Source organism: Mesoplodon densirostris, chromosome 1 (genome assembly GCF_025265405.1).
Source record: "Mesoplodon densirostris isolate mMesDen1 chromosome 1, mMesDen1 primary haplotype, whole genome shotgun sequence".
NCBI classification, from domain to species: Eukaryota; Metazoa; Chordata; class Mammalia; order Artiodactyla; family Ziphiidae; genus Mesoplodon; species Mesoplodon densirostris.
The window spans coordinates 88,571,563-88,597,239 of record NC_082661.1 but is presented as its reverse complement, the minus strand read 5'-3'; the positions used below and the strand labels follow the sequence as shown (position 1 = coordinate 88,597,239).

The window sequence follows — 25,677 nt, the reverse complement described above, 5'->3', positions numbered from 1 at the left end:
CACCATACATAAAAATAAACTCAAAATGGAATAAAGACCTAAATGTAAGGCCAGACACCATCAAACTCTTAGAGGAAAACATAGGCAGAGCACTCTGTGACATAAATCACAGCAAGATCCTTTTTAACCCACCTCCTAGAGAAATGGAAATAAAAACAAAAATAAACAAAGGGGACCTAATGAAACTTAAAAGCTTTTGCACAGCAAAGGAGACCATAAACAAGACGAAAATACAACCCTCAGAATGGGAGAAAATATTTGCAAATAAAGCAACTGACAAAGGATTAATCTCCAAAACACACAAGCAACTAATGCAGCTCAATATCAAAAAAACTAAAAACCCAATCCAAAAATGGGCAGAAGACCTAAACAGGCACTTCTCTAAAGAAGATATACAGATAGCAGAAAGAATGAAAGAATGCTCAACATCATTAATCATTAGAGAAATGCAAATCATAACTATAATGAGATATCATCTCACACTGGTCAGAATGGCCATCATCAAAAAATCTACAAACAATAAATGCTGGAGAGGGTATGGAGAAAAGGGAAGCCTCTTGAACTATTGGTGGGAATGTAAATGGATACAGGCAGTATGGAGAACAGTATGGAGGTTCCTTAAAAAACTAAAAATAGAACTACCATATGACCCAGCAATCCCACTACTGGGCATATACCCTGAGAAAACCATAATTCAAAGAGAGTCATGTACCAAAATGTTCATTGCAGCTCTATTTACAATAGCCAGGACACGGAAGCAACCTAAGTGTCCATCAACAGATGAATGGATAAAGAAGATGGGGCACATATATACAATGGAATATTACTCAGCCATAAAAAGGAACAAAACTGAGTTATTTGTAGTGAGGTGGATGGACCTAGATCCTGTCATACAGAGTGAAGTAAGGCAGAAAGAGAAAAACAAATACCATATTCCATACACATATGTATGGAATCTAAAAAAAAAACAAAAAGAAAATGGTCAGAAGAACCTAGGGGCAAGACAGGAATAAAGATGCAGACCTCCTAGAGAAGGGACTTGAGGATACGGGAAGGGGGAAGGGTAAGCTGGGACAAAGTGAGAGAGTGGCATGAACATATTATACAGACTACCAAACGTAAAATAGCTAGTGGGAAGAAGCCACATAGCACAGGGTGATTAGCTCAGTGCTTTATGACCACCTAGAGGGGTGGGATAGGGAGGGTGCGGGGGATGGAGATGCAAGAGGGAAGAGATAGGGGGATATATGTATATGTATGTGATTCACTTTGTTATAAAGCAGAAACTGACACACCATTGTAAAGCAATTATACTCTAATAACGATGTTAAAAAAAAAGTAATCTACTTTTCCAAATGTGCTTTCCTGTTCAATTGTTATTACTTAAAACTATAAAAATGCGCAAGAGTAGTTGGCAGGAAAGACTGGGATCTTGGAAGTGATAGAAGACACTCTTCTGTCTAGACAACAAGAAGCAAAATCAAAAGAAACCAAAATCAAAAGCCCTGCCAAGGACCAATATGGAATTAATAGAATTTCTACAGGTTGTACTATCTATTCAAAAAAAAAAAAATCTGTTATTTAGTAAAGCATCGTAGAAGCCTTCAATCTTCTGAGTCTGTAAGAAATAAAATATAGAATACAGTACTGCCTTTAAAAGATGGAAACTCAAATTCCTTCTAATTATCCTGAAGGTACAAGAAGAATAAAATCTAATTATGGTCAATTAAACTATTTAACTCATATCTCTGCACCAGAAAAGTAATGCTAATGAACTCATCCTAGGAAATTCAACTCACTTGTCACATTCTGATGTTCTAGTCTCATCTGAAAAAGTTCCAAATGAAAATACAGCTGCAAATTTTGAATATGTAGTGAAACAGATAACCTTTTGATTATTCATATAATTAACAGGTTTGCTAGTTTTTAAAATGGGAGTAAATGAGTAATGTTTACTTAAATAATGACATTGGTAGACACTCAATTTGACCACCAACTACCTCTAAGTTTAACCTGGATCCAAGACCGCAAATGGGTTTGGGGCTCTACAGGTAGTCCTGAGGCTCTGCCTGCAGTTCACTTTACAAAAGTGGGTTCACGTGAAAGTAGAGTCCTATTTTTTTAATTGGCTTTTGGCTTATTCTGAACCAAAGGTCCAAATTCTGAAAACTGCAATCCAAAGGTAATATCAAAAGTGTACAGATGGATTATTTCCAAATAATAAAGGACAACCTAAAACTACATAAAATAAAATAGAGAAAGCCAGGAGGAGGGGGTTGTTAAGATACATATATGAATTACATAAACTTGATGGAATTAATTTGTATATATTTGGCTAAGAATGACTTTTATCAGGAATGATTGTTGTGACGTATACACAATGACTTATTGCAACAAAAATATATAAATACAAATATTAAAAGCACTATATTTTTTCTTTACCTTAATAAAATGAGAATTTTTAATAGATCAAGAAAGTAACATGTTCTGCAGAAAATATAAAGAATTACTGTATATCCTTCCAGACTAGACAGCTTAACTCTATTATAGGCATCTGTATTCCAAAATTGTTAACTTCACTAACAGTAGTAAATTCACTAAAGAAATTAGTTGCTTTATAAAATATGAAAAATCTGAAGAATGTTTCATGAGGGTAGTAATGGCCTATATTGTACTTTGGTACAGAAAAAGGATGATACACTCTTTTTAAAATATTTTTCAAATATCTGAAATTGACAATCTAATATGTTTTTTCATGAAAATTATAGTTATTTGCTCATTTATTCAACAAATACTAATTGGACATCTGTTATGTGCTAGTCCTATGCTAAGTACTAAGGATAAAAATAAAAAGTAAGAACCTCTGGTCTTATGGAACTTCAAATTCATTTAAAAGCCATCCAGGTATACCCTTGATCTAAAAATTTAACATTTTTATAGGGAGGAGAAGAGACATAACTGATAGCTGCCTTTCATTTTCTTTTTAAATCTCTATTCATCTAAAACTTATCCAGTATTATTCCTTGTAATAAAGAACTTTTCAGTGAAGAAAATAATCTAGTGGAAAGTAAAAAGAGAAAAGGACTAAAGTGAAAATAAAATGAGATTTTGCTTAAGCTCTTTGCAATTTTACATTTTTATCACATGATTAAAAATTATAACAACCTTTCTGGGGTAAAAAAAAGAAAACGATATTTGTCACGAACTTTAAAAATCACATATTTTAGTCTGGTAATTCCACTTCATCAAAATCAAAAGTGCAAAGATTTGGACACAAATATGTTTATAACTATATGAGAGAAAAATAGAAAAAACCCTAAATATTTGAGAATGGAAGAAAGATAAAACAATTACAGTTTATCAACATAATAGTCTATTATGCTGTCAATAAAAAGATGTTTGCCAAGAAATTTTAGAGTAAAACATTTATCATATAACTTTAAATGAAAAAAGCAGAACATAAAACTATATATATCCTAAGATTAACTATATTAAAATACCTATATGCACAGAAGGAAATCTATAAATTTCTAAAAAATCTATTGGAACTGTGACACAATATTAACAGTTATCTCTGGGTGAAAAACTGAAATTTCACAATGCATATTAGCATATTCAAAGAATCTAAGGATTCCTCAAGTAAAGAAATATATTTGATTTTCATCACTGATTAACTGTAAAATACATTTGACTTTTAACACACCAATTGGTATAAACACCAACTCAGAAAGTCCAAAAAAAGGAAACATTACATTTAAGTAAGTGGCTAACACTTGTGGTCTCCTGAAATTAATAATGCACTATATTATAATTGGCAACATTCCAACCTTAAGACATTTCTTTCAAACTTTAGCAAGTGTGATTTAGAAGGTTTAATTTCACACACTAAAATCTTTTCTCAAAAGATGTTGAATGCTCACTTTGCTATTAAAAAAAAGCCTGCAATTAACTAGCTACTTGAAACAGGTTTTCTATAGCAAAATAAATATTAAATCTTCTGCAGAAATAATTTGGAGATATTTTTGTAGGTGTAATAGCCAGAAATCAGAAGAGTGAACTTTAGGAATCCAATTACAGAAATGTTGACTTCTCAGGAAAATTTTTACAATCTGAAGTGAGCATGAAAAGCAATGTAAGAAAGTACTCTGACCAAGGCTAATCACTTTGGAGCTCATGAGTAACATCATAGTACACCATGGACTTAGACCAAATAATAAAACGCCAAATGGAAAATGGCACAAGTCCATGGATTGTAAATACTGTATCAAAAGAAAATAAAGGAAAAACTCTTTCATTAGAGCAATTTAAAATGCAGTTGTAGTACCAGTTCCTATGATGAATAAATCAGTTCAGCAGTTCTAAGAGTGGACAGCCACTGTTTAAATACATTCTTCATTGGCAATAACTTTAAGTTTAAAAGCCGACTGTAGGTTTCCTTAGCTCCTAAACTTTTTTAATCACTGAAATGTTTTGGGATGGTGCAGTTGGTTATAACCCTATCCCCTGAAATTTTCACATGAGGCATTTGATGATTAGGTGTCTACCTGACCCATTATATTATGTTACGGTACCCAATAAAATACAGATAAATACTGCAAATATTCATACCAATATTGGTATTCATACCAATCAATGTCCCCGAACTTTAGACCATAAGTTCCAAAGAAGTGAAGTTTCTACTAACCCAACATCAATCATTCTTCATTCTAAAATTCCATTTGTCAAATTATTCATACAAAATGGGCATGTTCTGCTACAGAGCTTCTGAAAAACCCCAAAGTTGAGCTTTCAGTAGTAAATTTGAAAATGTTTCAAAAGGAATTCAAAATCACATTAAGCAGCCTAAACTAGCAGTTAGTCCTTGGGAATGTTCTTATCTCCAGGGTACCGTTTCCCAGCCTAAACTTACAAAACAACTATGTTCTATAAGAAGCTAACAAGTGCCTGCTTCACTTAGCTTTTGCTAATGACCATAAAATTTAGTGGCTCAAAATAACTTTATTATTTCTGACAATTCTGAGGGTTAACTGGTTTCTCCCGGTTGGGGCAAACTTTGATTGGAGTGGGATAGTCTAGCATGGCATCACATGTCTGACAATTAGTGATGACTAGAATGAGGGGATCTCAACTAGGAGGGCTCGTCTCTGTTCACACAGTCTCTCATCCTCCAGGAAGCTAGTACAGATTTCTTAACAAAGCTAATGCAATGTCAAAGACCAGCAAGAGAAGGCAAGCCCTAAGCGCTTTCAAGCCTGCTTGCATTATGGCTGCTAACACTCCACTGGCCAAAGCAAGTTACATGGCCAAGTGCAGATTCAACGATGGAAAACTTGACTCCCTAGCATTTAGAGTAGGAGCTACAAGACTGCAGTGCAAAAGGGCAAACACAGTGAAGGGAAGAATTTGTGGTCACTTTTTGCAATCTACCACACTGCAAAATGCTGCAAGTCTCAGCTCCACGTGGTCCATGGTGAAATAAGTTTAAATAACAGCTCTCTTTTGACACTTCAAAATACATATTGACATATTACAATATAATATAATGCAGAACACACTGCCAATGCTTGTTTCAATGTCCATTTTCTAAAAATATTAATATATTCAAAGAAAACTATAAGGCCATCCCCCACCCCCGAATGTTAGGCACATGTGTGTCACAGGTGACGTAACAGGTGGTCCATGCATAAAAGGTAATTTCTGTTGCCCTTGTGGTGATCTCACTGAAAACTCTGCAGAGACAGTCAATGATGAAGTATATGTAAAAGAACCCAAGGAAACATCAAGCATCATTAGTAGAAAGTATAACTAGAAGATTTTTTTTTGTTCTAAAATTAGCCTAGTTGACATTTTCTTGTAAAACTAAACATGGAATTAGAATACAACTCAGTAACTATACTACACTTGGGTATTTGTTCCAGAGAAATGAAAACTTATATTCATACAATACCTGTAGAAAAATGTTCATAGAAGCTTTATTCATAATAGCCCAAAACTGGAAACAACCCAGATGTCCTTCAACTGGTGAATGGTTAAACAAACTATTGTACACATATACCACGGAATACTACTCAGCAAAAGAAAGGAACAAACTATTGATATATAACAACTTGAATGAATTGCCAGGGAATTACAGTAAGCGAAAAAAACTAATCCCAAACAATTATATAATGTATAATTCCATTTATATAACACTTCTGAAATGAGAGAATTTGGAAATGGATGCACGAACAAGGTGGGTGTAGTTATGAAAGGGCAAAGCAAGGGATCATTGTGGGGATTGAAATCCTCAGTATCTCGATTCTGGTGATGGATACACAAAACTTATGTAATAACACTGCACAGAACTAAATACACAGACACAGACACACATGTACACATAAATGAGTACAGGCAACACTGGGGAAATCTGCAAAAGATCGATGATTCTATCAATATCCTGCTTGTGATACTGTATTATAGTTTTGTAAGATGTTACCATTGTGGGGTGGAATGGGTAAAGGATACATAGGCTCTCCCTAAAGTATTTCTTACAACTGTACTAAATCTACAATTATCTCCATAAATATTTCAATTAAAAAAAATTTTTTTTTAAGTTTAGCTTAGGAAGGTAGGTTCCCTGGGGTCTTAGTTTCTTTCAGAGTTTAATTCAAACAGTGTGGCTGGCATGAGGGTACAAATGACTTACATTTGGGACATCAACTGCTACCTCCCTCATGGCACTGGGCCTGATGTCATTCATCCCCTGCAAGAAATCTTTCAGAGTAATCTTCACCAACCCAGCCATCTTGCTATCAGGGAGGTTAGGGTGTTTCCTCAAGACTCTCCTCAAGGCATGAAGACCTGTAAAGGGAAAAGTAACACAAGCTTTGTCTTCCACCTCATAAATACACACTGAACCATTACCAATAAAAATAATAACAAAAACCCCAAAGCTCATGAATATTATAACATTTAAAATTTTGTGTGCTTGTGCACGTGCGTGCATGCGTGTACAGTGGTGGGAGGGTGGGGAGAGAGAAGGGATAATGTGGGGGATGAAGGCAAAAATCTAAATGCTTAGTTTTGGTGGTAAAAATATGACAAACTGCTATGAAATATGAAAAGACAGATATTTTACATAGGTGAAATAAAATTTACAAAACAACTTCTGCAAAAAAGACCATAAAGGTTTGTCAAAATAACCTGTTTGGAGAATTTCTTTGAAAAGAGTAAAATATTAAAACAGAAACATACCTTTTGCCCTGCCCTTTTTGTTAATACACATAAACCAGAGTTACAAGTTTTGTAAGGTATTGGTAGAACATCTTGAAGGAAATGTTCAGTTGGCAGTTAGAAATGTGGTTTTGGAATTCAAGACAGAATCAAACTTCAGAGTTATGTGTATACACACGAGATCTGATATTATAGGAGTAGAAGAGACCTATAAAAGGGAAGCTAGAGAGGGATCAGGGATGGAAGAATGAGGGTTGACGTCTCAATCTTAGGAAAGTCGATCATTTGAGGAGTATAGGAACAAACGATGGTTTAGGTAGAAATAGACAAGTAGAATCAGAATAGTAAAATACCACAAAGCCAAAAAGATGATCAACCAAGTCAAATTTAGAGAGATGCAAAATAACTTAAAAGAGATCATGCTGACCTAAAACATTACCGATGTTAGGTTCTTTGTTTTTGCTGTTTGCTTGGAGTTTAAGCACTGATAGGACTAAATGCCCCAAGCCATCCCCCCATCAAAGTTGCCAGATTTAGAGCCCCTTTATCTGTGACAAAGACCTCTAGTCTAGAGGGCAGCAAAGTCCCTATGTGTTCTTTGCCTGAGGGTATTTTGTAATGAAGTGCTATATTTGTGTTCTAGTACACAATGAAGTTCCACTTTGAAGAATTTTAGTCTCAGAGACCTCTTAGAAATCCAGTCTGAATAACTGAACTTGCCCTGGGACACCAACAAGCTCCATCATTTTGAATGTCTTTTGTCTAAAATGTTATGCCTCAGTGAATTTTTACTAAATTAAAATGATACCATAATTATCATCTTACTTGCCTTCATTTATTTGAACTTTGAAACAGAAGCATTGGTTCAAGGAAGGAAAACACAAACTCCCCCAAACAGAGGTTTGGATATCCTCGACTACTAAGGAAAAACAGTGAATAATACACCACTCAGAAAATAGATCCACAGTAATCTTTCCCAAGGAAAGCTATCATTGCGAGTCTAATATTCATGGAGGTCTCCGAGACAATAGGCTAACCAGAAAAAAAGCTACAAAAGAGGAAACTGAAAATATATGTAAAAAGATCACTATTTTCTATGGAAAATTTCTTAGGCCATACTCTGCAATCTGAAATCTATGTCACTTTATTTAAGTCTATCTTACAAATACCTATATGGTTTTCTGCCTTCCAAAAATGTTGAAAGATAATTCTTCACATCTCTCACATTTCTGCTTATCTTTCCAGCAGAAGCACTAACTGCCTCTGTTACAGACTATCTTTTCAAGGATGTTTGTATACAGGAAGACAGAGTGTCTCCCTCCAAAGCAAAGGGCAGATATGCTTACTGCCCATTACAAAAGATTAAGGTTCCCTAAGCTCAAGGTTCTCCTGTAATGCCACCTTATAAGGACTCAGATGTCACCCAGCCCTTTTTGTATCTCTTTCTGAGAAGTGAGGCTCCGGGAGCTGGTGCAAATGCTGCTTCTCTGGCTACTTCTGTTGCTGTAAGTAGTAGTCTATCCTTTGACTCTGACCCAGGAATACTGTGTCTTCTGAAAGCACTTGTGAAACTTGTTAACTTGTAAGTAGGGTAAAATCGCAAACCTTCACAGTTCTTGACATGAAAATAAAAGTTTACTTTAAATTAGGTTGTTTCACTGCCCAACATACCTTTTAAATGGTGCAATCATAAAAAACTAAATAAATAAATCCTCAGTAACAAGGCACTGTGTTGTATTAAACAGCACCTTGGTGACCTGAAAGAATTAAAGCAGTTCTAAAAAATCTTACATAAACGGAAGTGATCAAAAGACCAAAAGAACCTAACACTTCATGTCCCAAATGGCTATCTGGCAATACTTGTCAATATTTCTAATTTAGACCAGACACCTTACTCTTACCAGTACTGATATACTAGAAACTGAAACAAAGGAAGTGGTCTAATAATTTTCCCACATTTACATCACAAGGCATAAAGTGGGACAATAAAGGAGACCAATTATTTTCATTTGAGAAAGGGATTTGGAAAGGGCAGCAGCCACTCATGAGGCAGGGACTGGCAGCCTACTGAGCTGGGGACAGCCCTGCCTCCAAGTAAGTCAGAAAGGGAAAGACAAATACCATATGATACCGCTTATATGTGGAATCTAAAATATGACACAAATTAACCTATGAAACTGAAACAGAATCACGGAAACAGAGAACAAACTGGTGGTTGCCAAGGGTGAGGAGGTTAGGAGAGGGATGGAGTGGAAGGCTGGGGTTAGCAGATGTAGGCTTTTATACAGTAAGTCCCCTATATACAAACCTTCAAGTTTCGAACTTTCAAAGATACGAACATGCATTTGCATGTCTAATCACGTAAGTTTGTTCACGTGTCTGGAATACATTGTCACATGCATGCATCCTCTACAACTGGTTGAGCTCTTGTGTACTTTACTGTAGAGTACTGTATAGCAGCAGTCCCCAAACGTTTTGGCACCAGAGACTGGTTTCGTGGAAGATAATTTTTCCACAGACCGGTGCGGGGTGGGGTGGGGATATGGTTCAGGCAGTAATGCAAGTGATGGGGAGCAGCAGATGAAGATTTGCTTGCTTGCCTGCCGCTCGCCTCCTGTTGTGTGGCCCAGTTCCGGGACCCCTGCTGTATAGATTACAGTAGTACAGTATCTTTATTTCAAGCCCAGGATGTCGGGAAGCAAGTGTGAAAGCAGCGGTGATATAAGTGGTACTGCTAAGAAACGCCAAGCAATAACGATGGATACAAAAGTGAAAATAATTGAGAGTGGAGTGACAACAGGAAGAATAAGAAACTGAAGAACCGAAGAGATTCACGACACAGGAAATGGCAAGGGGATTTTCTTTATTTGAGGAGGCACTGTTAGTTTTTGAGGCACAGGACGCAAACATAGAACAGTACAGGAAGGTTGCAGCAGCCATTCAGAATGCAATCCAGTGCTACGGTGTCATCTATGACAAGAAAAAAAAGAGCTACTACCCGGACATCACTGGATCGTTTTTTCAAGAGGGTAGATAGAATTGAATCCAGCAAGGAACCAGAACCTGCCATCGATGTCAGGCGTGAGTGAAACTGCAGCTTGCCCTCCGTCTCCTATTGCTAATGATCCTTCAGCTCTGCCATTTCCCACCTCCTCTCCCCCCTCCAGTCAGTAACTCTTCTTGCCTGTTCACTCGATGCCAGCCCCTGTATGCCAGCTGTTGTACTGTACTACTGTACTTTTCAAGGTACTGTACTATAAGATTAAAAATGTTTTATTTTTTGTGTTTGTTTTTTATGTATTATTTGTGTGAAAAGTATTATAAATCTATTACAGTACAGTACTATGTGTTAGTTGGGTACCTAGACTAACTTTGTTGGACTTACAAACGGGCTCTCGGAATGGTACTCATTCGTATGTAGGGGCCTTACTGTATATGGAATGGATAAGTAGCAAAGTCCTACTGTATGGCACAGAGAACTATGTTCAATATCCTATGATAAACCATAATGGAAAAGAATATTTTTTAAAAAGTGTATATATATATGTATAACTGAATCACTTTGCTGTACAGTAGAAATTAACACAACACTGTAAATCAACTATACTTTGATTAAAAAAAAACAAAACTGTGTCTTCTGCGAGCACCAATAGCAGTCAGCCTCACCAAAACAGAAGGACCCATGCAGCTCATGTAGGGCTCACAACTTACACCCTAGAGTGACAAGGGTCCCCAACCCCCGGGCTGGGGACTGTTAGGAACCGGGCTGCAGAGCAGGAGGTGAGTACCGGGCGAGCGAGCAAAGCTTCATCTGCCGCTCCCCATCACTCGCATTACCGCCTGAACCATCCCTCCCTGCTACCACACGTGAAAAAATTATCTTCCAAGAAACCAGTCCCTGGTGCCAGAAAGGTTGGGGACTGCTGCCCTAGAGCATATAGCTCTAGTGACCAGAGGGGAGTGTGCTGCTGGGCCCCATAGAACGTCACCCACAAAAGGCCACTTCTCCAAAATCAGCCAACATAACTGACCTACCCAACACAGAAAAAAAAAACCACAGCAAAATCTGCAAAATGAGGAGACAGAGGAATATGTTCCAAATAAAGGAACAAGACAAAGGACTCAGAAAAATGACTCAGAAAAAGGACTAAACAAAGGGGAGATAAGCAAGCTACTCAGTAGAGAGCTCAAGGTAATAATCGTAAAGATGCTCAGCGAACACGGAATGGATGAACACAGTGAAAATTTTAACAGAGAGAAAATATACTGAAGAAAACAAAGGTAAAGAATACAATAACTGGGGACTCCCCTGGTGACACAGTGGTTAAGGATCCACCTGCTAATGCAGGGGACACAAGTTTGATCCCTGGTCTGAGAGGATCCCACATGCCGCAGAGCAACCAGGCCTGTGAGCTACAACTACTGAGCCTGCATTCTAGAGCCCGCGAGCCACAACTACTGAGCCTGCGTGCCACGACTACTGAAGCCCGCATGTCTAGAGCTGGTGCTCCACAACAAGAGAAGCCACCGCAACAAGAAGCCCGTGCACCACAATGAAGAGTAGTACCCGCTCGCCACAACTAGAGAAAGCCTGCACACAGCAACGAAGACCCAATGCAGCCAAAAATAAATAAATAAAATAAATTTGTAAAAAAGAATAACTGATAAAATCCATATATACAAACAGCTCATAAAAATCAAAGAATATATATGTACACACACACTCACACAAACACACATACACACACAAACATAGGGATATTATTCCACCATGAAAAAGAATGAAATACTGCCATTTGCATCAATGTGGATGGACCTAGAGAATATTATGCATAGTGAAACAACTCAGACAGAAAGAGACAAATACTATATGACATCACTTACATATGGAATCTAAAAAATAATACAAATGAATGTATAAACAAAACAAAATGAGACTTAGACACAGAAAACAAACCTGTGGTTACCAAAGGGGAGAGGCAAGTGGGGTGGGACAAATTAGGGGTATGGGCTTAACAGATACAAACTACTATATACAAAATAGATAAGCAACAATGATTTACTATACAGCACAGGAAAGTACACCCATTATCTTATAATAACCTATAATGGACCATAAACTGCAAAAATACTGAATCATTATGTTATACACCTGAAATTAACACAACACTGTATTATAAATCAACTATACTTCAATAAAAAAGAATACAACAACTAAAATAAAAGATATGCTAGAAGGAATCAACAGTAGATTACATGATACAGAGGAATGCATCAGCAAACTGGAAGACAGAGTAGTGGAAATCACCATGTTCTAAATAGTTGGGACCTAGAGAAAAGCTGCAGGAATAGTTTTGCCTCCCCTCGCCAATAAAGCCGAGGACTATTCTTTAAATAAAGTAAAAGATCTGCCCAAGAAGAGCTTCTAATGAAGTACTGGAATCAACAAGAGAAGCTGAGCAGAGGCTGTGATAACTCCAGAGCTCACGATACCCATGCAGAGGTAGCAGAGAGGGGAGGGCAATCAGGATGGAATAGCACATAAAGTCATTCTACTTATTTCTCATAATTCTTTTATTCTTCCATTCATTTCTGTCTAATCTTGATTAAATCTTTCTGTTTTGGGGGGTTTATTATTTTTTTAATAATAATGCACAGCTTTTTATTTCTCAACCTTTCTTCATTTCTAACATAAGAATTTCAGGGGCTTCCCTGGTGGCACAGTGGTTGAGAGTCCGCCTGCTGATGCAGGGGACACGGGTTCATGCCCCGGTCTGGGAAGATCCCACATGCCGCGGAGCGGCTGGGCCCGTGAGCCATGGCCGCTGAGCCTGCACGTCCGGAGCCTGTGCTCTGCAATGGGAGAGGCCACCACAGTGAGAGGCCCGCGTATCGCAAAAAAAAAAAAAAAAAAAAAAAAGAAAAAAGAATTTCAGGTTGTAAATTTCCCTGTTAGAATTACTTTAGCCGCATACCACAGATTTTGATCATTCAATTCAAAATAGTTTTTTATTTGCATATTACAGTTCAACCAATAATTTATTTAAAATATTCTAATTTCCAAACTGTGAAGGTTTTTTAACTGACTGAATTTAACTTAGAGAACAAGGTTTGTATGAAATGAATTTTTCGAATGGCAAATTCTTAAACATTCTCAGCCTGTTTGAATATGTATATATGTTGTTGGTTCAGTGTTCCAAATACATATCCATTAGATCAAGTTTGTTGATAGTGTTCTTCAAACCTTCTCTATCCTCAACGACTGACAGAGATGTGTTAAAACTCACTAAAATGGTTGTTCTGTTCATTTCTCTGTGTAGTTACAGAAATTTTTTGTTTTATATGTTTCAAAGCTACCCTGTCAAGTACATCAGATTTAAAACAGTTATAGCTTCCCAGTGAACTGAATGTTTTATCAATATACGGTAGTCATCCTTATCTTCAGGAGTGAGTTTTGCATTAAAATTATTCTAATCCTTACCACTTCCTTTTCTTGCTTTCTTTGAGACTCAATCTTTTGTGCTTTTCACATTCCATTTTGCCTTCTAGTTTTAAAGTTATACACTCTCTATTATTTTAATGGTTATACTAAAAATGTTAACATACATGTTTAAGTATAGTTAATCAAAGTAAAGTTAATCATGAGGCTGCAAGGAAATTAATAGGTAAGCCAGTGACATAGATCTCCACATTATTCTTCCGCAGACAAAGTTTTTTAACAGCCAGAATGAACATTTGTTTTTTTGATCTCTACCATGTCATTATTTCCTCCATTCTATATTTTATTTGCCTCTACTTTTCTCTTTCACCAAAAACTTCCACTAGTGTGGTTCTGCCTCTTGAATGGACCTTGGTCTGACTTCATAATCTTAAAAATCTTGTCAAAGAATGAGATTATTTTAAACTTTGTTGTTTTGTTCTCAAGTCTATTGACTCTACCCTTAACATTTTAAACTTCTTTCATGTTTGGGTTTACTGTGTTGCTCTTTTCCAACTATCTGAGTTGAATGCATTTATTTTTAACCCTTCCTGTTTCCTGATAACTGTTTTTGTTATAGTTCCCTCTTAGATAAAACAGAGTTTTTACTACCATTCTATTCTTAACATTTAGTTCCTTATATAATTTCTTTTGCAGCTCACACAGAGATTATATGAGCATTATGTAACTTAGTTTTCAGTTGTACCAGTTATTAAATTATTGACTTTCAGCTCCAAAACCATACTTCTAAACTTGGCTTTGTGATACTTAGGGCTGAGACTCTGCAAACTACACTTTGGCTCCATGGTAGGCTTTGCCAATGCTTAGAGCAAAGCTCTAGAGAGAGATTGCAGATGAAGGGGAGAGAAGGGACTCTTTACTTCTGTGGGCTTCCTGTCTGTCTGCTATTCCTGTGACCACCACTCTAGCAACCCCTAAGAGACATCAGCACCAACCTACCAGTGCCACTTTCTCAGAGGTCTGAGCCAGCCTTCAAAATATCAGGTAGGTCTTCAGAGGTCTGAGTTCTAGATTTTAGAAATCCCAACCTCTTTCCTTTGTTTCCCCAGCCTTACAGGTGATAGTAGCTTCTCAGTTAGTAATTTTATAATTTGTTATGAATTCTTTATAGTAAATTCTCTCTACAAAAATGAGTGGTAGAGGTTCTATCTCCTAACTGGATCATGACACAAGTAACAATCCTATGGAATTTTTAAGAAATATCCTTTATTCCCATTATATGCAGACTGAGGTGTTTGTTTTTTAATAAATTTATTTAATTTATTTATTTATATTTTTCGCTGCAGTGGGTCTTCACTGCTGCACGCAGGACTTTCCCTAGTTGTGGCGAGCGGGGGCTACTCTTTGTTGCGGTGCACGGTCTTCTCATTGCAGTGGTTTCTCTTGTTGCAGAGCACAGGCTCTAGGTGTGCGGGCTTCAGTACCTGTGGCTTGTGGGCTCTAGAGCACAGGCTCAGTAGTTGTAGCACACAGGCTTAGCTGCTCCACAGCATGTGGGATCTTCCCGCACCAGGGATCGAACCCGTGTCCCCTGCATTGGCAGGAGGATTCTTAACCACTGCGCCACCAGGGAAGTCCCCCAGACTGAGGTTTTTATAAGTGAGAGCAAAACTACCCAAACATTTTAAGAGGCTAATATAACCTTGACTCCAAAACCAAATATGACCAAGAAAAAAAATGCCTTTCACTTACGGACATGGGACAAAAGTTCTAAATAAAATATTAGCTGACTAAATCTAACAGTGCATTAAAAATTATATTTCACAATCAAATAGAGTTTATCTCAGAAATGAAAGGCCAGTTCATCAAAAAACCTAACTCCCCACATTATGAGATTATATAACTATTTTTACTAATGCAGAAAAAATATTTGATAAGATTCAACATCCATTTATAATGATAAAAATAATTCAAAATATTCTTAGCAAAGTGTATTTAAGATTACATTCCATAAATCTTTAGCAAATATTACACTTGATGAAAAAACTTTATATGTAGTCTCTTCAAAACTGTCAGCAAGACAAGGACACCAATATCACTACTACTGGATAATTCAATTGTAGAGTCCCTGGCAATTAAGAATACAAAAAATGAGACTGAGAAAGAGCCAAAACGATGGAAAGAAATAGAACTGCCATTATTTGCATATGACAATCATTTACCCAGAAAAGCCAAAAAATAAAAGAAAACTACTAAAATTATAAGAGGTAAGCAAAGTAGACAACCTGCAAAAAATAATCAATATAAGCTTTTTCCACACCAAGAAAAGCAATTTTAAAATATAGTAAGAAAAAAAGATACCATTCACAACAATGACAAAAATAATAAAGTATATAGGAATTTTCCAAACCAAAAACACAACACCTCTATGGAGACAATTCTAATAAAGAGGAAAATATGAACACAGGGAGACATCCCATGTTCTTGAATGGGATGACAATACGAAAAAAATATCGATTATATTCAAAATAATCTATATATTGTAAATGTGACTGCAGTCAAAATGTCAGTTGTATATTTTTGTTAAATTAGAATAAACTTTCCCTAAAAATATACTGTGGAATAAAGGTCTATACATAACTAAGTCAACAGTAATGCAAATAAATAAGATCTACCTTACTGGATATTAAGATATAATTAATAGTATTAAAAATGTGTTTAAAAGTTATAAGACTAGACAGACCACACTAGGACAGAATAGAGTTCAGAGATAATGTATAATATTAATATCTGATAAATTTACGATAATATATCATAAATCAATGAGGAAAGGACAGGCTATTTAGTAGCTGGTAAATGAATAATAGGAAAATTGGCTCATTGTGTAGATCCCTAGTGCTGGGTCTCTAATGATCATTTCTGGTAGACAACATTGCATACGTGTTGTCACACTTCATTGCTGGAGGATTTTTAAAATGTCCTGTGTGACTCCACAGGGAGAGGACTCTTGGAAGCTTATGCCTATTTTTTTCCCCACACTTTGCACTATGTGCCTTGGGCTGCTTCTGCTTGGTATTATTTCACTGAAATAAATCAAGGCCATGAATACAACTATATGCTGAGTCCTGTGATGACTCCTAGTGGGGCATCAAACTTAGTGGTTTGTTACAGGGACCACCAAATATGTAGACAAATACAAATGAATAATAATTGAATAAAACACTAATAATAGTGTTTTTGCAGTAAAGAGAATCAAAGTGTTCCCAAACTGTTTGCACTTTTCTTGCATTAGTCTCTAGTAAGCCAAGGAGACATATTGTAGTATGTAAGATAAATACTAAAAGATGAGTAAAATACATAACTAAAAAGATAACCAGAAGATGAGGAAGTAACAAAAATACTTGACTATTCCAAGAGAAGACAGTAAAAAAGATGAAAAAAACATACAAGTGGGACAAATAGAAGGTAAATTAAAACTAAGTATTTAAGATATTACCCTAAATATAAACGTATCATGTACTTGAATTAAAAGATTGACAGCATCAGATAAATGAAAAAAATAAAACCCAAATTTGTGCTGTTTACAAGAGTCATATTCTGAAATATAAAAATACAGAAAGGTTGAAAGTAAAATAGAAAAAGGATACCATGAATGTAAAAGGAAAATAGTGCATCTATATCTACTATCAAATAGACTTTAAGAGGTATTACTAGACATTTCAGGATGATAAAAGGGTCCATTCACCAAGAATACATAAAATTCTAATACATACCTAGTAACAAAGGCTCAAAGTATAAACAGCAAAACTAAGCAGAACTAAAAGGAGAAACAGACAAATCTGCAGCCTTACTTGCAGATTTTAACACACTTCCCTCGGTAACAAAAACAAACAAACAAACAAAAATATATATATGTAGAAGTTATAAAAACAAAATTAACTCACCTATCTTAATTGGCATATATACAAAACAATAACTATCCAAAATAGTAAAATATCCATGCTTTCAAGGGTACCTGGAAGGAGTACCAAAACTGACCACAGGGTGGGACACAAAGCAACTCTCCACAAATTTCAAGGATTGAAATCATAATGTTTATGTTCTCTGACTACAAGAGACTTAATAGCAAAATCAGTAACAAAAAGATACCAAAAATACAAATATTTGGAAATTAACCAATACATTTCCAAATAATTCATAGTCAAAAAAATATCCAATGAAAATTGTTAATTTTTTTAACTGAATAATAATGAAAATATAACATGAAAATTTGTGGGGTGCTACTAAAGCTGTACTTAAAGGGACAATGACAGGCATAATGCACATATTAGGGAAGAATAAAGGGTGAAAGTCAATGAGGTGCTCATCTCATAAAACAAAGAATAAAATAAACCAAAAACAAATAAAAAAACAAAACAGTGGGAAAGAAATAATGAAGATAGGAACAGAAATTAATGAAATGGAAAACAAATGTGCAATTAAAAAAACAAATCAATAAAGCCAAAGGTTTATTTTCTGAAAAGGCTGATAGAGATAAATCTCTGGCAAGACGAATCAGGGAAATGTGAGAAAAGACACACATTACCAATATCAGAAAGCAAAAATGACTACTGATGGTCTACACTACAGAACCCACAGGCCATTGAAAAGATAATAAGAGGATATCAGGAATAACCTTATACCAAATAACTCAAAAATTTAGATGAAATGAACCAATTTCTAGGGGGGGTAAAAAGCTTATCAAAACTAATACACAAAGTACATAACTGAATATTCCAATAGCTATTAAATTCATCATATAATTAAAACCTTTCCCACAAAGAAAATTCTAAACGTAGATGGCTTCATTGGTTAATGTTACAAAGTAGTTAAGTATGAATATAACACTAAGCTTACAAAAACTCTTGCAGAGAAAAAAAGAGGCCAGGATAATTCCCAACTTGATTCATGAGGCCAGCATAACCCTCTTCCTCAAATCTTAAAAGGACATTAAAAGAAAACTGCAGACTGATATCTCTCCTGAACATAGGTGCAAATATCCTAAACATCAGCAAAAATATCAATATGTAAATAAAGGATATATGCCATGACAAGATGGCTATATTCCAAGAATGTAAAGTTAGCTTAACATTTGAAAATCAATCAACATCATGTTCCACATTATAGAATAAAGAAGAGAATATGATTATCTCAATAGACCCAGAAAAGGAACGTCATAAAAATCAATATCATTAATTATAAAAACTAGGAACAGATGGAAATTTTGTTACTCTATCATATTAGCTACAAAAAAACAAAGAGCAAATATAATGCCTAATAGTAAAAGGTTAAAAATTTTCTCCCTAGGATCAAGAATGAGATAAGGATAAGTACTGTTATCACTTCTATTAAATACTTTGTTAAAGATCCTAACCACTACAACAAGGCAAGAAAAGAAGTGTAGAGGTTAAAAGGAATGAAAACTGTCATTATTTGCAGATTGTATACACAGAAAACTTTAACATGACTACATACATAAAAACTCAACCAATTTCCATACACACTATTAAAATTAATAAGTGAATTTAGCAAGGTAGGTAGACACAAAGTCAATACATAAGAGTTTAGTTTTTCCAGATACCAATGAACACAATTAAAGTGAAACTTTACAAGATGCCATTTATAACTGCATTAAAAAAAACCTAAATACCTTAGAATAAATCTAATGAACATTATGCAAGACTTCTTCACTTAAAACTATAAAACTCTGAGAGAAATTAAAGACCTAAAATAAATGAAGGGATCTACCACATGGTAGATAACTTGTAGATATTAACTTTCTAATTCTCCCTAAATTGATCAAGAGATTTAATAATTCCAATCTAAAGCCAATTTTGTTTTGTCTTGGAGGGGAGGGAGTCTAGCAAGTTGATTTTTAAAGTTCTAAGCAAATGCAAAGGCCCAAGAATAGTCAAGACAATCTTGAGGAAGAAGAAAAAAGGTGCACTTACCCTCCAGAAATTAAGTCTTTTCAGAAGGTTTAAGTGATTAAAGATATTTCAGTATTTTGCACAAGGATAAAGAGATCAATGAAACAGAACAGAGAATTCAGAACAAACCCAAACTCTTGATTTGTGACAAAGGTTAACGCTGCAGAGCAAGAAGAATGGTCATTTCATTAACTAGTGCTGGTACAACTCATTATCTACATGGAAAAAAGTGAAATAATTATAGATAGTAATGTAAAAGGAAAGATAATAAAGCATCTTTAAATGAAAGAAGGTAATATAAAATAAAATATTCACAATTGTGGAATTTACACAGATTTCTTAAACTTGATAAAAAAAATCACTATCCATAAAGAAAAATGGTGATAACTTGGTTCATTATATTTATATGTTATAATAAATGTATATGGTTACAAACTTCTATTCCTCAAAGACACTGTAAAGAGAGTAATTATTTTTTTAAAAGCAACATAATAGGGCTTCCCTGGTGGCGCAGTGGTTGAGAGTCCGCCTGCCGATGCAGGGGACACAGGTTTGTGCCCTGGTCCGGGAAAATCCTACATGCCGCGGAGCGGCTGGGCCCGTGAGCCATGGCCACTGAGCCTGCGTGTCCGGAGCCTGTGCTCTGCAACGGGAGAGGCCACAGCAGTGAGAGGCCTGCGTACCGCAAAAAAAAAAAAAAAGAATGAATAGCAACACAATAGAAAAATTGAACAGATATCTGAATAGGCATGTCACAAAGGAGGATATCTAAATGGGCAATACATATATAAAAAAGTATTCAACTCAGTCTTCAGAGAAATAAAAACACAATGAAATACTGTTAATAACCCACCAAATTCTGGCAAGAATGAGAAGAAACCGGAATTTTCACACATTACTAGTGGAAGAGGAAATTGAAGCAATCACCACAGAAAACTTTTGGCAGTATTTACTAACAACTCACACACATATTCTATAACCTGAAAATTCCACCCCTAGATATAAAGCAAACAGAAATGTCTACATCTGTGCACCAAAACAAATGTGCAAGAATACTGATGGCATCATTACTCACAATATTTATACAATAAAATATAGCAATAAAAATGAACTAATGCTACAACAGAATAAAATGATGAAGCTCTCAAACCATAATATGAGAGAAAGAAGACAGCACAAAACAGGCTGAACTAATCTACGGTGTTAGAAGCCAGAAAGAGCGGTTGCCTTTTGTGCTGAGATGAAGAGTAGTGGCTGGGAGAGAATCTGATGGAAGTTCTAGGGCACTAATAATGCTTTATATCTGGTTACATATATAAATACACTCATGTGGTCACATGAGTGTATTCACTTTGGAAAATGCATGGATCTTATAGTCTTTACACTTTTCTATATATATTTCAGAAAGAAGTTTATTAAAAAATAGAATACATAAAAAATGAAGTGAAAGGGAAAAAAAACCTATAAACAAAGCCACTATAAACAAGGGAGAAAAGAACAGGACTTGAGGAGAGACAAGAGCATTCCCTATGTTAATGAATCTGCAAGTATTTTTTACAGAATAGTTCTCAATGAGAGAATCACTATTCTGTACCTGTGTTATTTACTTGCCAATTCAGTACAATTCATATTAAAGCAAATAGTAAAATAAAATATCATGTCATGAAGCCACTGAGAAGAGATATTCATTGACTATAAGTTACTCTTTCACAGGTACTCTTCTTCAACATTAGTTCTATACGTTCATTCAAAAGATTCACTTAGAAACTCCTAGACATAGTTAATTCATTCAACAATGTACTGAGCTCTTTTTCTAGAGTACAAAAGAGCAAGAAGGCAGATAAACCTCTCATAGTGCTAATAGTCTAATAGAGAAGACATACGATAACAAGTTATTATTATATGCTGTGCCAAGTATTATGACATGGAAAGAACAAAGTGGCACAAAAACACATGTCAGGGACATCTAACTCAGTTTAGTAGGATTAGTGACAAGTTATTATTATATACTGTGCCAAGTATTATGACATGGAAAGAACAAAGTGGCACAAAAACACATGTCAGGGACATCTAACTCAGTTTAGTAGGATTAGTGACAGTTTAGAGTTAGATAACCCTCACAGAAATCATTTAGTATATTCCTTTATTTCACAAATGAAGAGAGACTAAAACGTGTATACAACCTAAATTAGTTAGACCTGAAAAATGAGTTGATGTTAAACTGCTAATATGGGAATTAAGGCCAAAGAGGCAGCGGAGTATTCAAGGCAGAGGGAACAGCATATATAAAGGCCTAGGGACAAGAATGAGCATAACACTTCAGAGATTATGCATCCCTGAAGAACAGTAAAAGACAAAATCTCTGTCCTTAAAGAGTTCACTCTTAGAAATATGAAAGAACATGTTTTAAATAAACCTAAATCCATCTCTATTCATTTGTAGATATGTGAGAAGATGAAGTATGGCAGACTGTCAGAAAGGGAAAAAGAAAATAAGGAAAATTACAGATTTGCAAAAGCTGTAAAAACATAACAAGGATACTGGAAATTCCTACCAGAGCCCTTCAGATTCTTTCTCAATATGAGGTTCTATGATTCTAGACGCTGTACAGAGGTACTGTATTTTATACAAATGCTATTCTTGAAAATAACATAAGTTGAAACAGAATTTATATGAATTAAATGTATATCAGAGCTTACAAAGTTAAAGACCCTTGGAGCTATCATATCAATGCAAACAACCCTCCATGGTCCTAGATCTGCCACTAGCTCAGATGTCACTTGACATATAAAACTTAGCTCCTCTGGCCATCAGTTATGTCATTTATTAAATGGAAAGATTAAAATATATCAGTATTTTCTCTGAATTATTTTCAGCTTTATTTTTTTGGAAAAGGTAGTCTTTTTAATAACTGCTTTTGTCACCAGGTTAAGTCATGCAGTTACAAAGTAGTTAGAAGTTTCTGAAAGGAGATTATTGTTAAAAAAAAGAAAAGCTCATTCTTACATAAATAGTATCTAGTACTTCATTGGGACACTACTGTTCAAAAGGCCCTGGCCAAACAACTCCCAAACAAAACACAACCCCAGGTTGTTTCCAGCCCATTGGGAATGAAGCCGTGTGCAGAGAATTCTGTGATGCTAAGCTTAAATTATTGGACATCACCATTCCTCAGGACGCCATACTAGAACCTATGGCAATAAATTAAATTTTTAAAAATACACATATTTTTATAAACCAGAAGTAAACAATTAACTAGAGGAGCAAATGGACACATGTACATCATCAAGGAATACAGCTTAGGGCAAGCAATCTATAACATTTCCTTTCATTACTAAGTTTAATTTTAAAAATGTAAACAAAAACAGAAGCAATACAACTATGTTAAGAAACACAGCTTTGAAACAAAAAAACAGGTGTAGCTAATTAAATGTGTCATTTTGCTTTCATTATTTTATGTTCTAATGATCTCAAAAGTTTTGAAATGGGAAACAAGTTGCAACGAAGAGAACAAAAGGCAAAATGCCCCAGGCAAGCCTAATGCCAACACATTCTTTCCGGTATATGACATGTTCTCCTCAAGCCCCACATCACTATCCAGATATAATCACTTCTAGACAAGAGCAATTACTATAAATTCATGCTCTTCAAGACCATCTGCTCCATATTCAATCAACAAACATCTAGCTCCACGCATATGGCATCCTACAATTTTAGACTTAATGCTTGCTAAATAATGATGTTATTTTTTGAGCATGCAATTAAGTCCCTTCCTTAGAAACTAAAATTCATCACAGGAGTAATAATGTTTTTTAGAATTATTATCTACCCTACAGACAATTATATAAAGAAGTAACATGAAACATGGGCATCTGGATCTCAGACTTGAATTGTAAAAGTTAGGCATAAAATTTCTGAATAGTATATTCAGGCAAATGAAGACTGAAAGCAACTATAAAAATCTAAGTCTCTCTTTTTAAAATATACTTTCCTCAAAATATCAGAATTCCAGAAATGTTTTATCTGGAGTCTTTGCTCTCCCTCAACTCAGTATTAAGTATAGACAAGGTGATAAGTATTACTTGATATATTACTGGGAGAGTTCCATTTCTCACTCCTTATTCATAGAAAAGAAATTAAACAGAATACTCTCAAAGAGGGTATTGTGGTTCTTGCATTATTTATATTACAAATGATTGGTATAACTTAGACTGACTGCAGAAGCCAGGTCTATTGCGAATCCCCTATCACTTTAAAAAATTGCTTTTAAAAGTAATAGCACTATGGAAAGCACCCTGGTGTCAAGACCTGAATCTTGGGCCAAGACTTCACTAACTGCTTAAGCTTGGATGGATCACACAGTCTGTACTCATCTGTGAAATAAGGGAATGTACTAAATGATTTCTGATAGGGTCTTCTAGTTCTAAAACGACAGAATTAATTCACTTCACCAGTCCCAGGTTTTAACAAACTTTCCTAAAAATACAGCTTAGTTTCAAAATTTTAATATCAAATTATTTATTACCTGGCTTACCAACCCTATTAAAATGCAGAGTTAGGGGCTTCCCTGGTGGCGCAGTGGTTGAGAGTCCGCCTGCCGATGCAGGGGACACGGGTTTGTGCCCCAGTCCGGTAGGATCCCACATGCCGCGGAGCGGCTAGGCCCATGAGCCATGGCCGTTGAGCCTGCGCGTCCGGAGCCTGTGCTCCGCAAAGGGAGAGGCCACAACAGTGAGAGGCCCGCGTACCGCAAAAAAAAAAAAAAAAAAAAAAAATGCAGAGTTAGGAACAAAAAGGATAGTTTGCTTACAGCATAATTCTTATGCCAACAGAGGTTGAAGATCTATGGCTTGGTGGTCTAGAGCAAGGTCCAGGTAAGAGGAGAGGAACCAGGAAAATAATGAAGGAATATAGTCTGATATGATTTTGACTTGGGGAGTGGGGGGGCAGGCCAACTGTATTTGTCCTTTTTGGAAGGTACAAAAACTCTAAGTAACACACCATTAAAACTGAAAAAATAATTCACAGTCACTATCTCTGTTCCTTCAACTTTCAATAACCCCTCAATTTATTGCGATCTACTAGAACTACTCTCTTCCAAGGCCCTCGTGACCACCTAAGTACTAAGCACTTGATGTCACTGTGGTCTCTATACTGTCGATCCTGGCCCCACTATTTATTTCCTGTGTGATCTTGATGAAGTTCCATAACCTCTCTGACCTAAGTTTCTTCACCTATAAAATGAAGATAACCATATAAGGAATGCTGTAAGAAATCATTAACATGTGTGAAGGCACTTCAAACAATGGATGACACATTGTAAGTACTCAATTAGTGGTAACTAATAATATATTATTTCTAATTACTTCCTCCCTGAATCTTCCCTCATTTGAGTCACCACTTTTTTGGGGTTCTCTTCCCACCTCTCTAGCCACTCCTCAGTCTCCTATACCAGATTTTTCCTAACAATTCAACCTTTGAATGGTGGTATTCCCCAGGATCCCTTCTTTCCTCAGTAGCAGGCTAAAACCTCCCTGATCCTTCACAAATACAACACAACATATTATAATTTTACCCGTTACACTGCTGCACTTCTCTGTGCATCTTGAGCTCTAAGAGGAGAAAGTCCAAGTCTCTCTTATTCACTGAGGTAGTCCCAGCCCCAAGTGCAGTGCCTGGCTCAATAAATGAACGAACAAATGAACTCTGTTCATTCTAAGTGACTTCATTCATTTCAATGGCTTCAGTCATAATCTAACTGGTGCCAACTCACTAAAACAGAGATCTAACCAAGACTCTCATCTCCAAAACCTGCAATTCAAAATCCTGCAGCTTAGACAATGTAAACAATAAAGATGGGTAGAAGGTGGAGGACAGAGTGGGCAGGAAGAAGACATCGCAACAGTCCAGACAAGAGCAACGAAAAATAGTTAAAAAAATTTTTTAAAGCTGAAACTCTGAATAAATTTTGAAAATAGAGCGACAGGATTTGATAAAGAGTAACAAAAAAAGGAATCAAGAATAACTCTTAGAAGTAACTTTCTTTTAGAAAGACTG

At 35.7% G+C, this 25,677-nt stretch overlaps 1 protein-coding gene across 2 annotated transcripts in view; it reads right to left on the bottom strand.

The window, feature by feature from the left end:
- AFG2A (AFG2 AAA ATPase homolog A) overlaps positions 1–25,677 on the bottom strand; it is a 348,297-nt gene that overhangs the window by 297,298 nt on the left and 25,322 nt on the right. For both annotated transcript variants that reach the window (XM_060105705.1, XM_060105706.1), the window contains exon 10: positions 6,686–6,840. In XM_060105705.1, the coding sequence (XP_059961688.1) occupies positions 6,686–6,840 (155 nt within the window). The remainder of the gene's footprint in view (positions 1–6,685; positions 6,841–25,677) is intronic.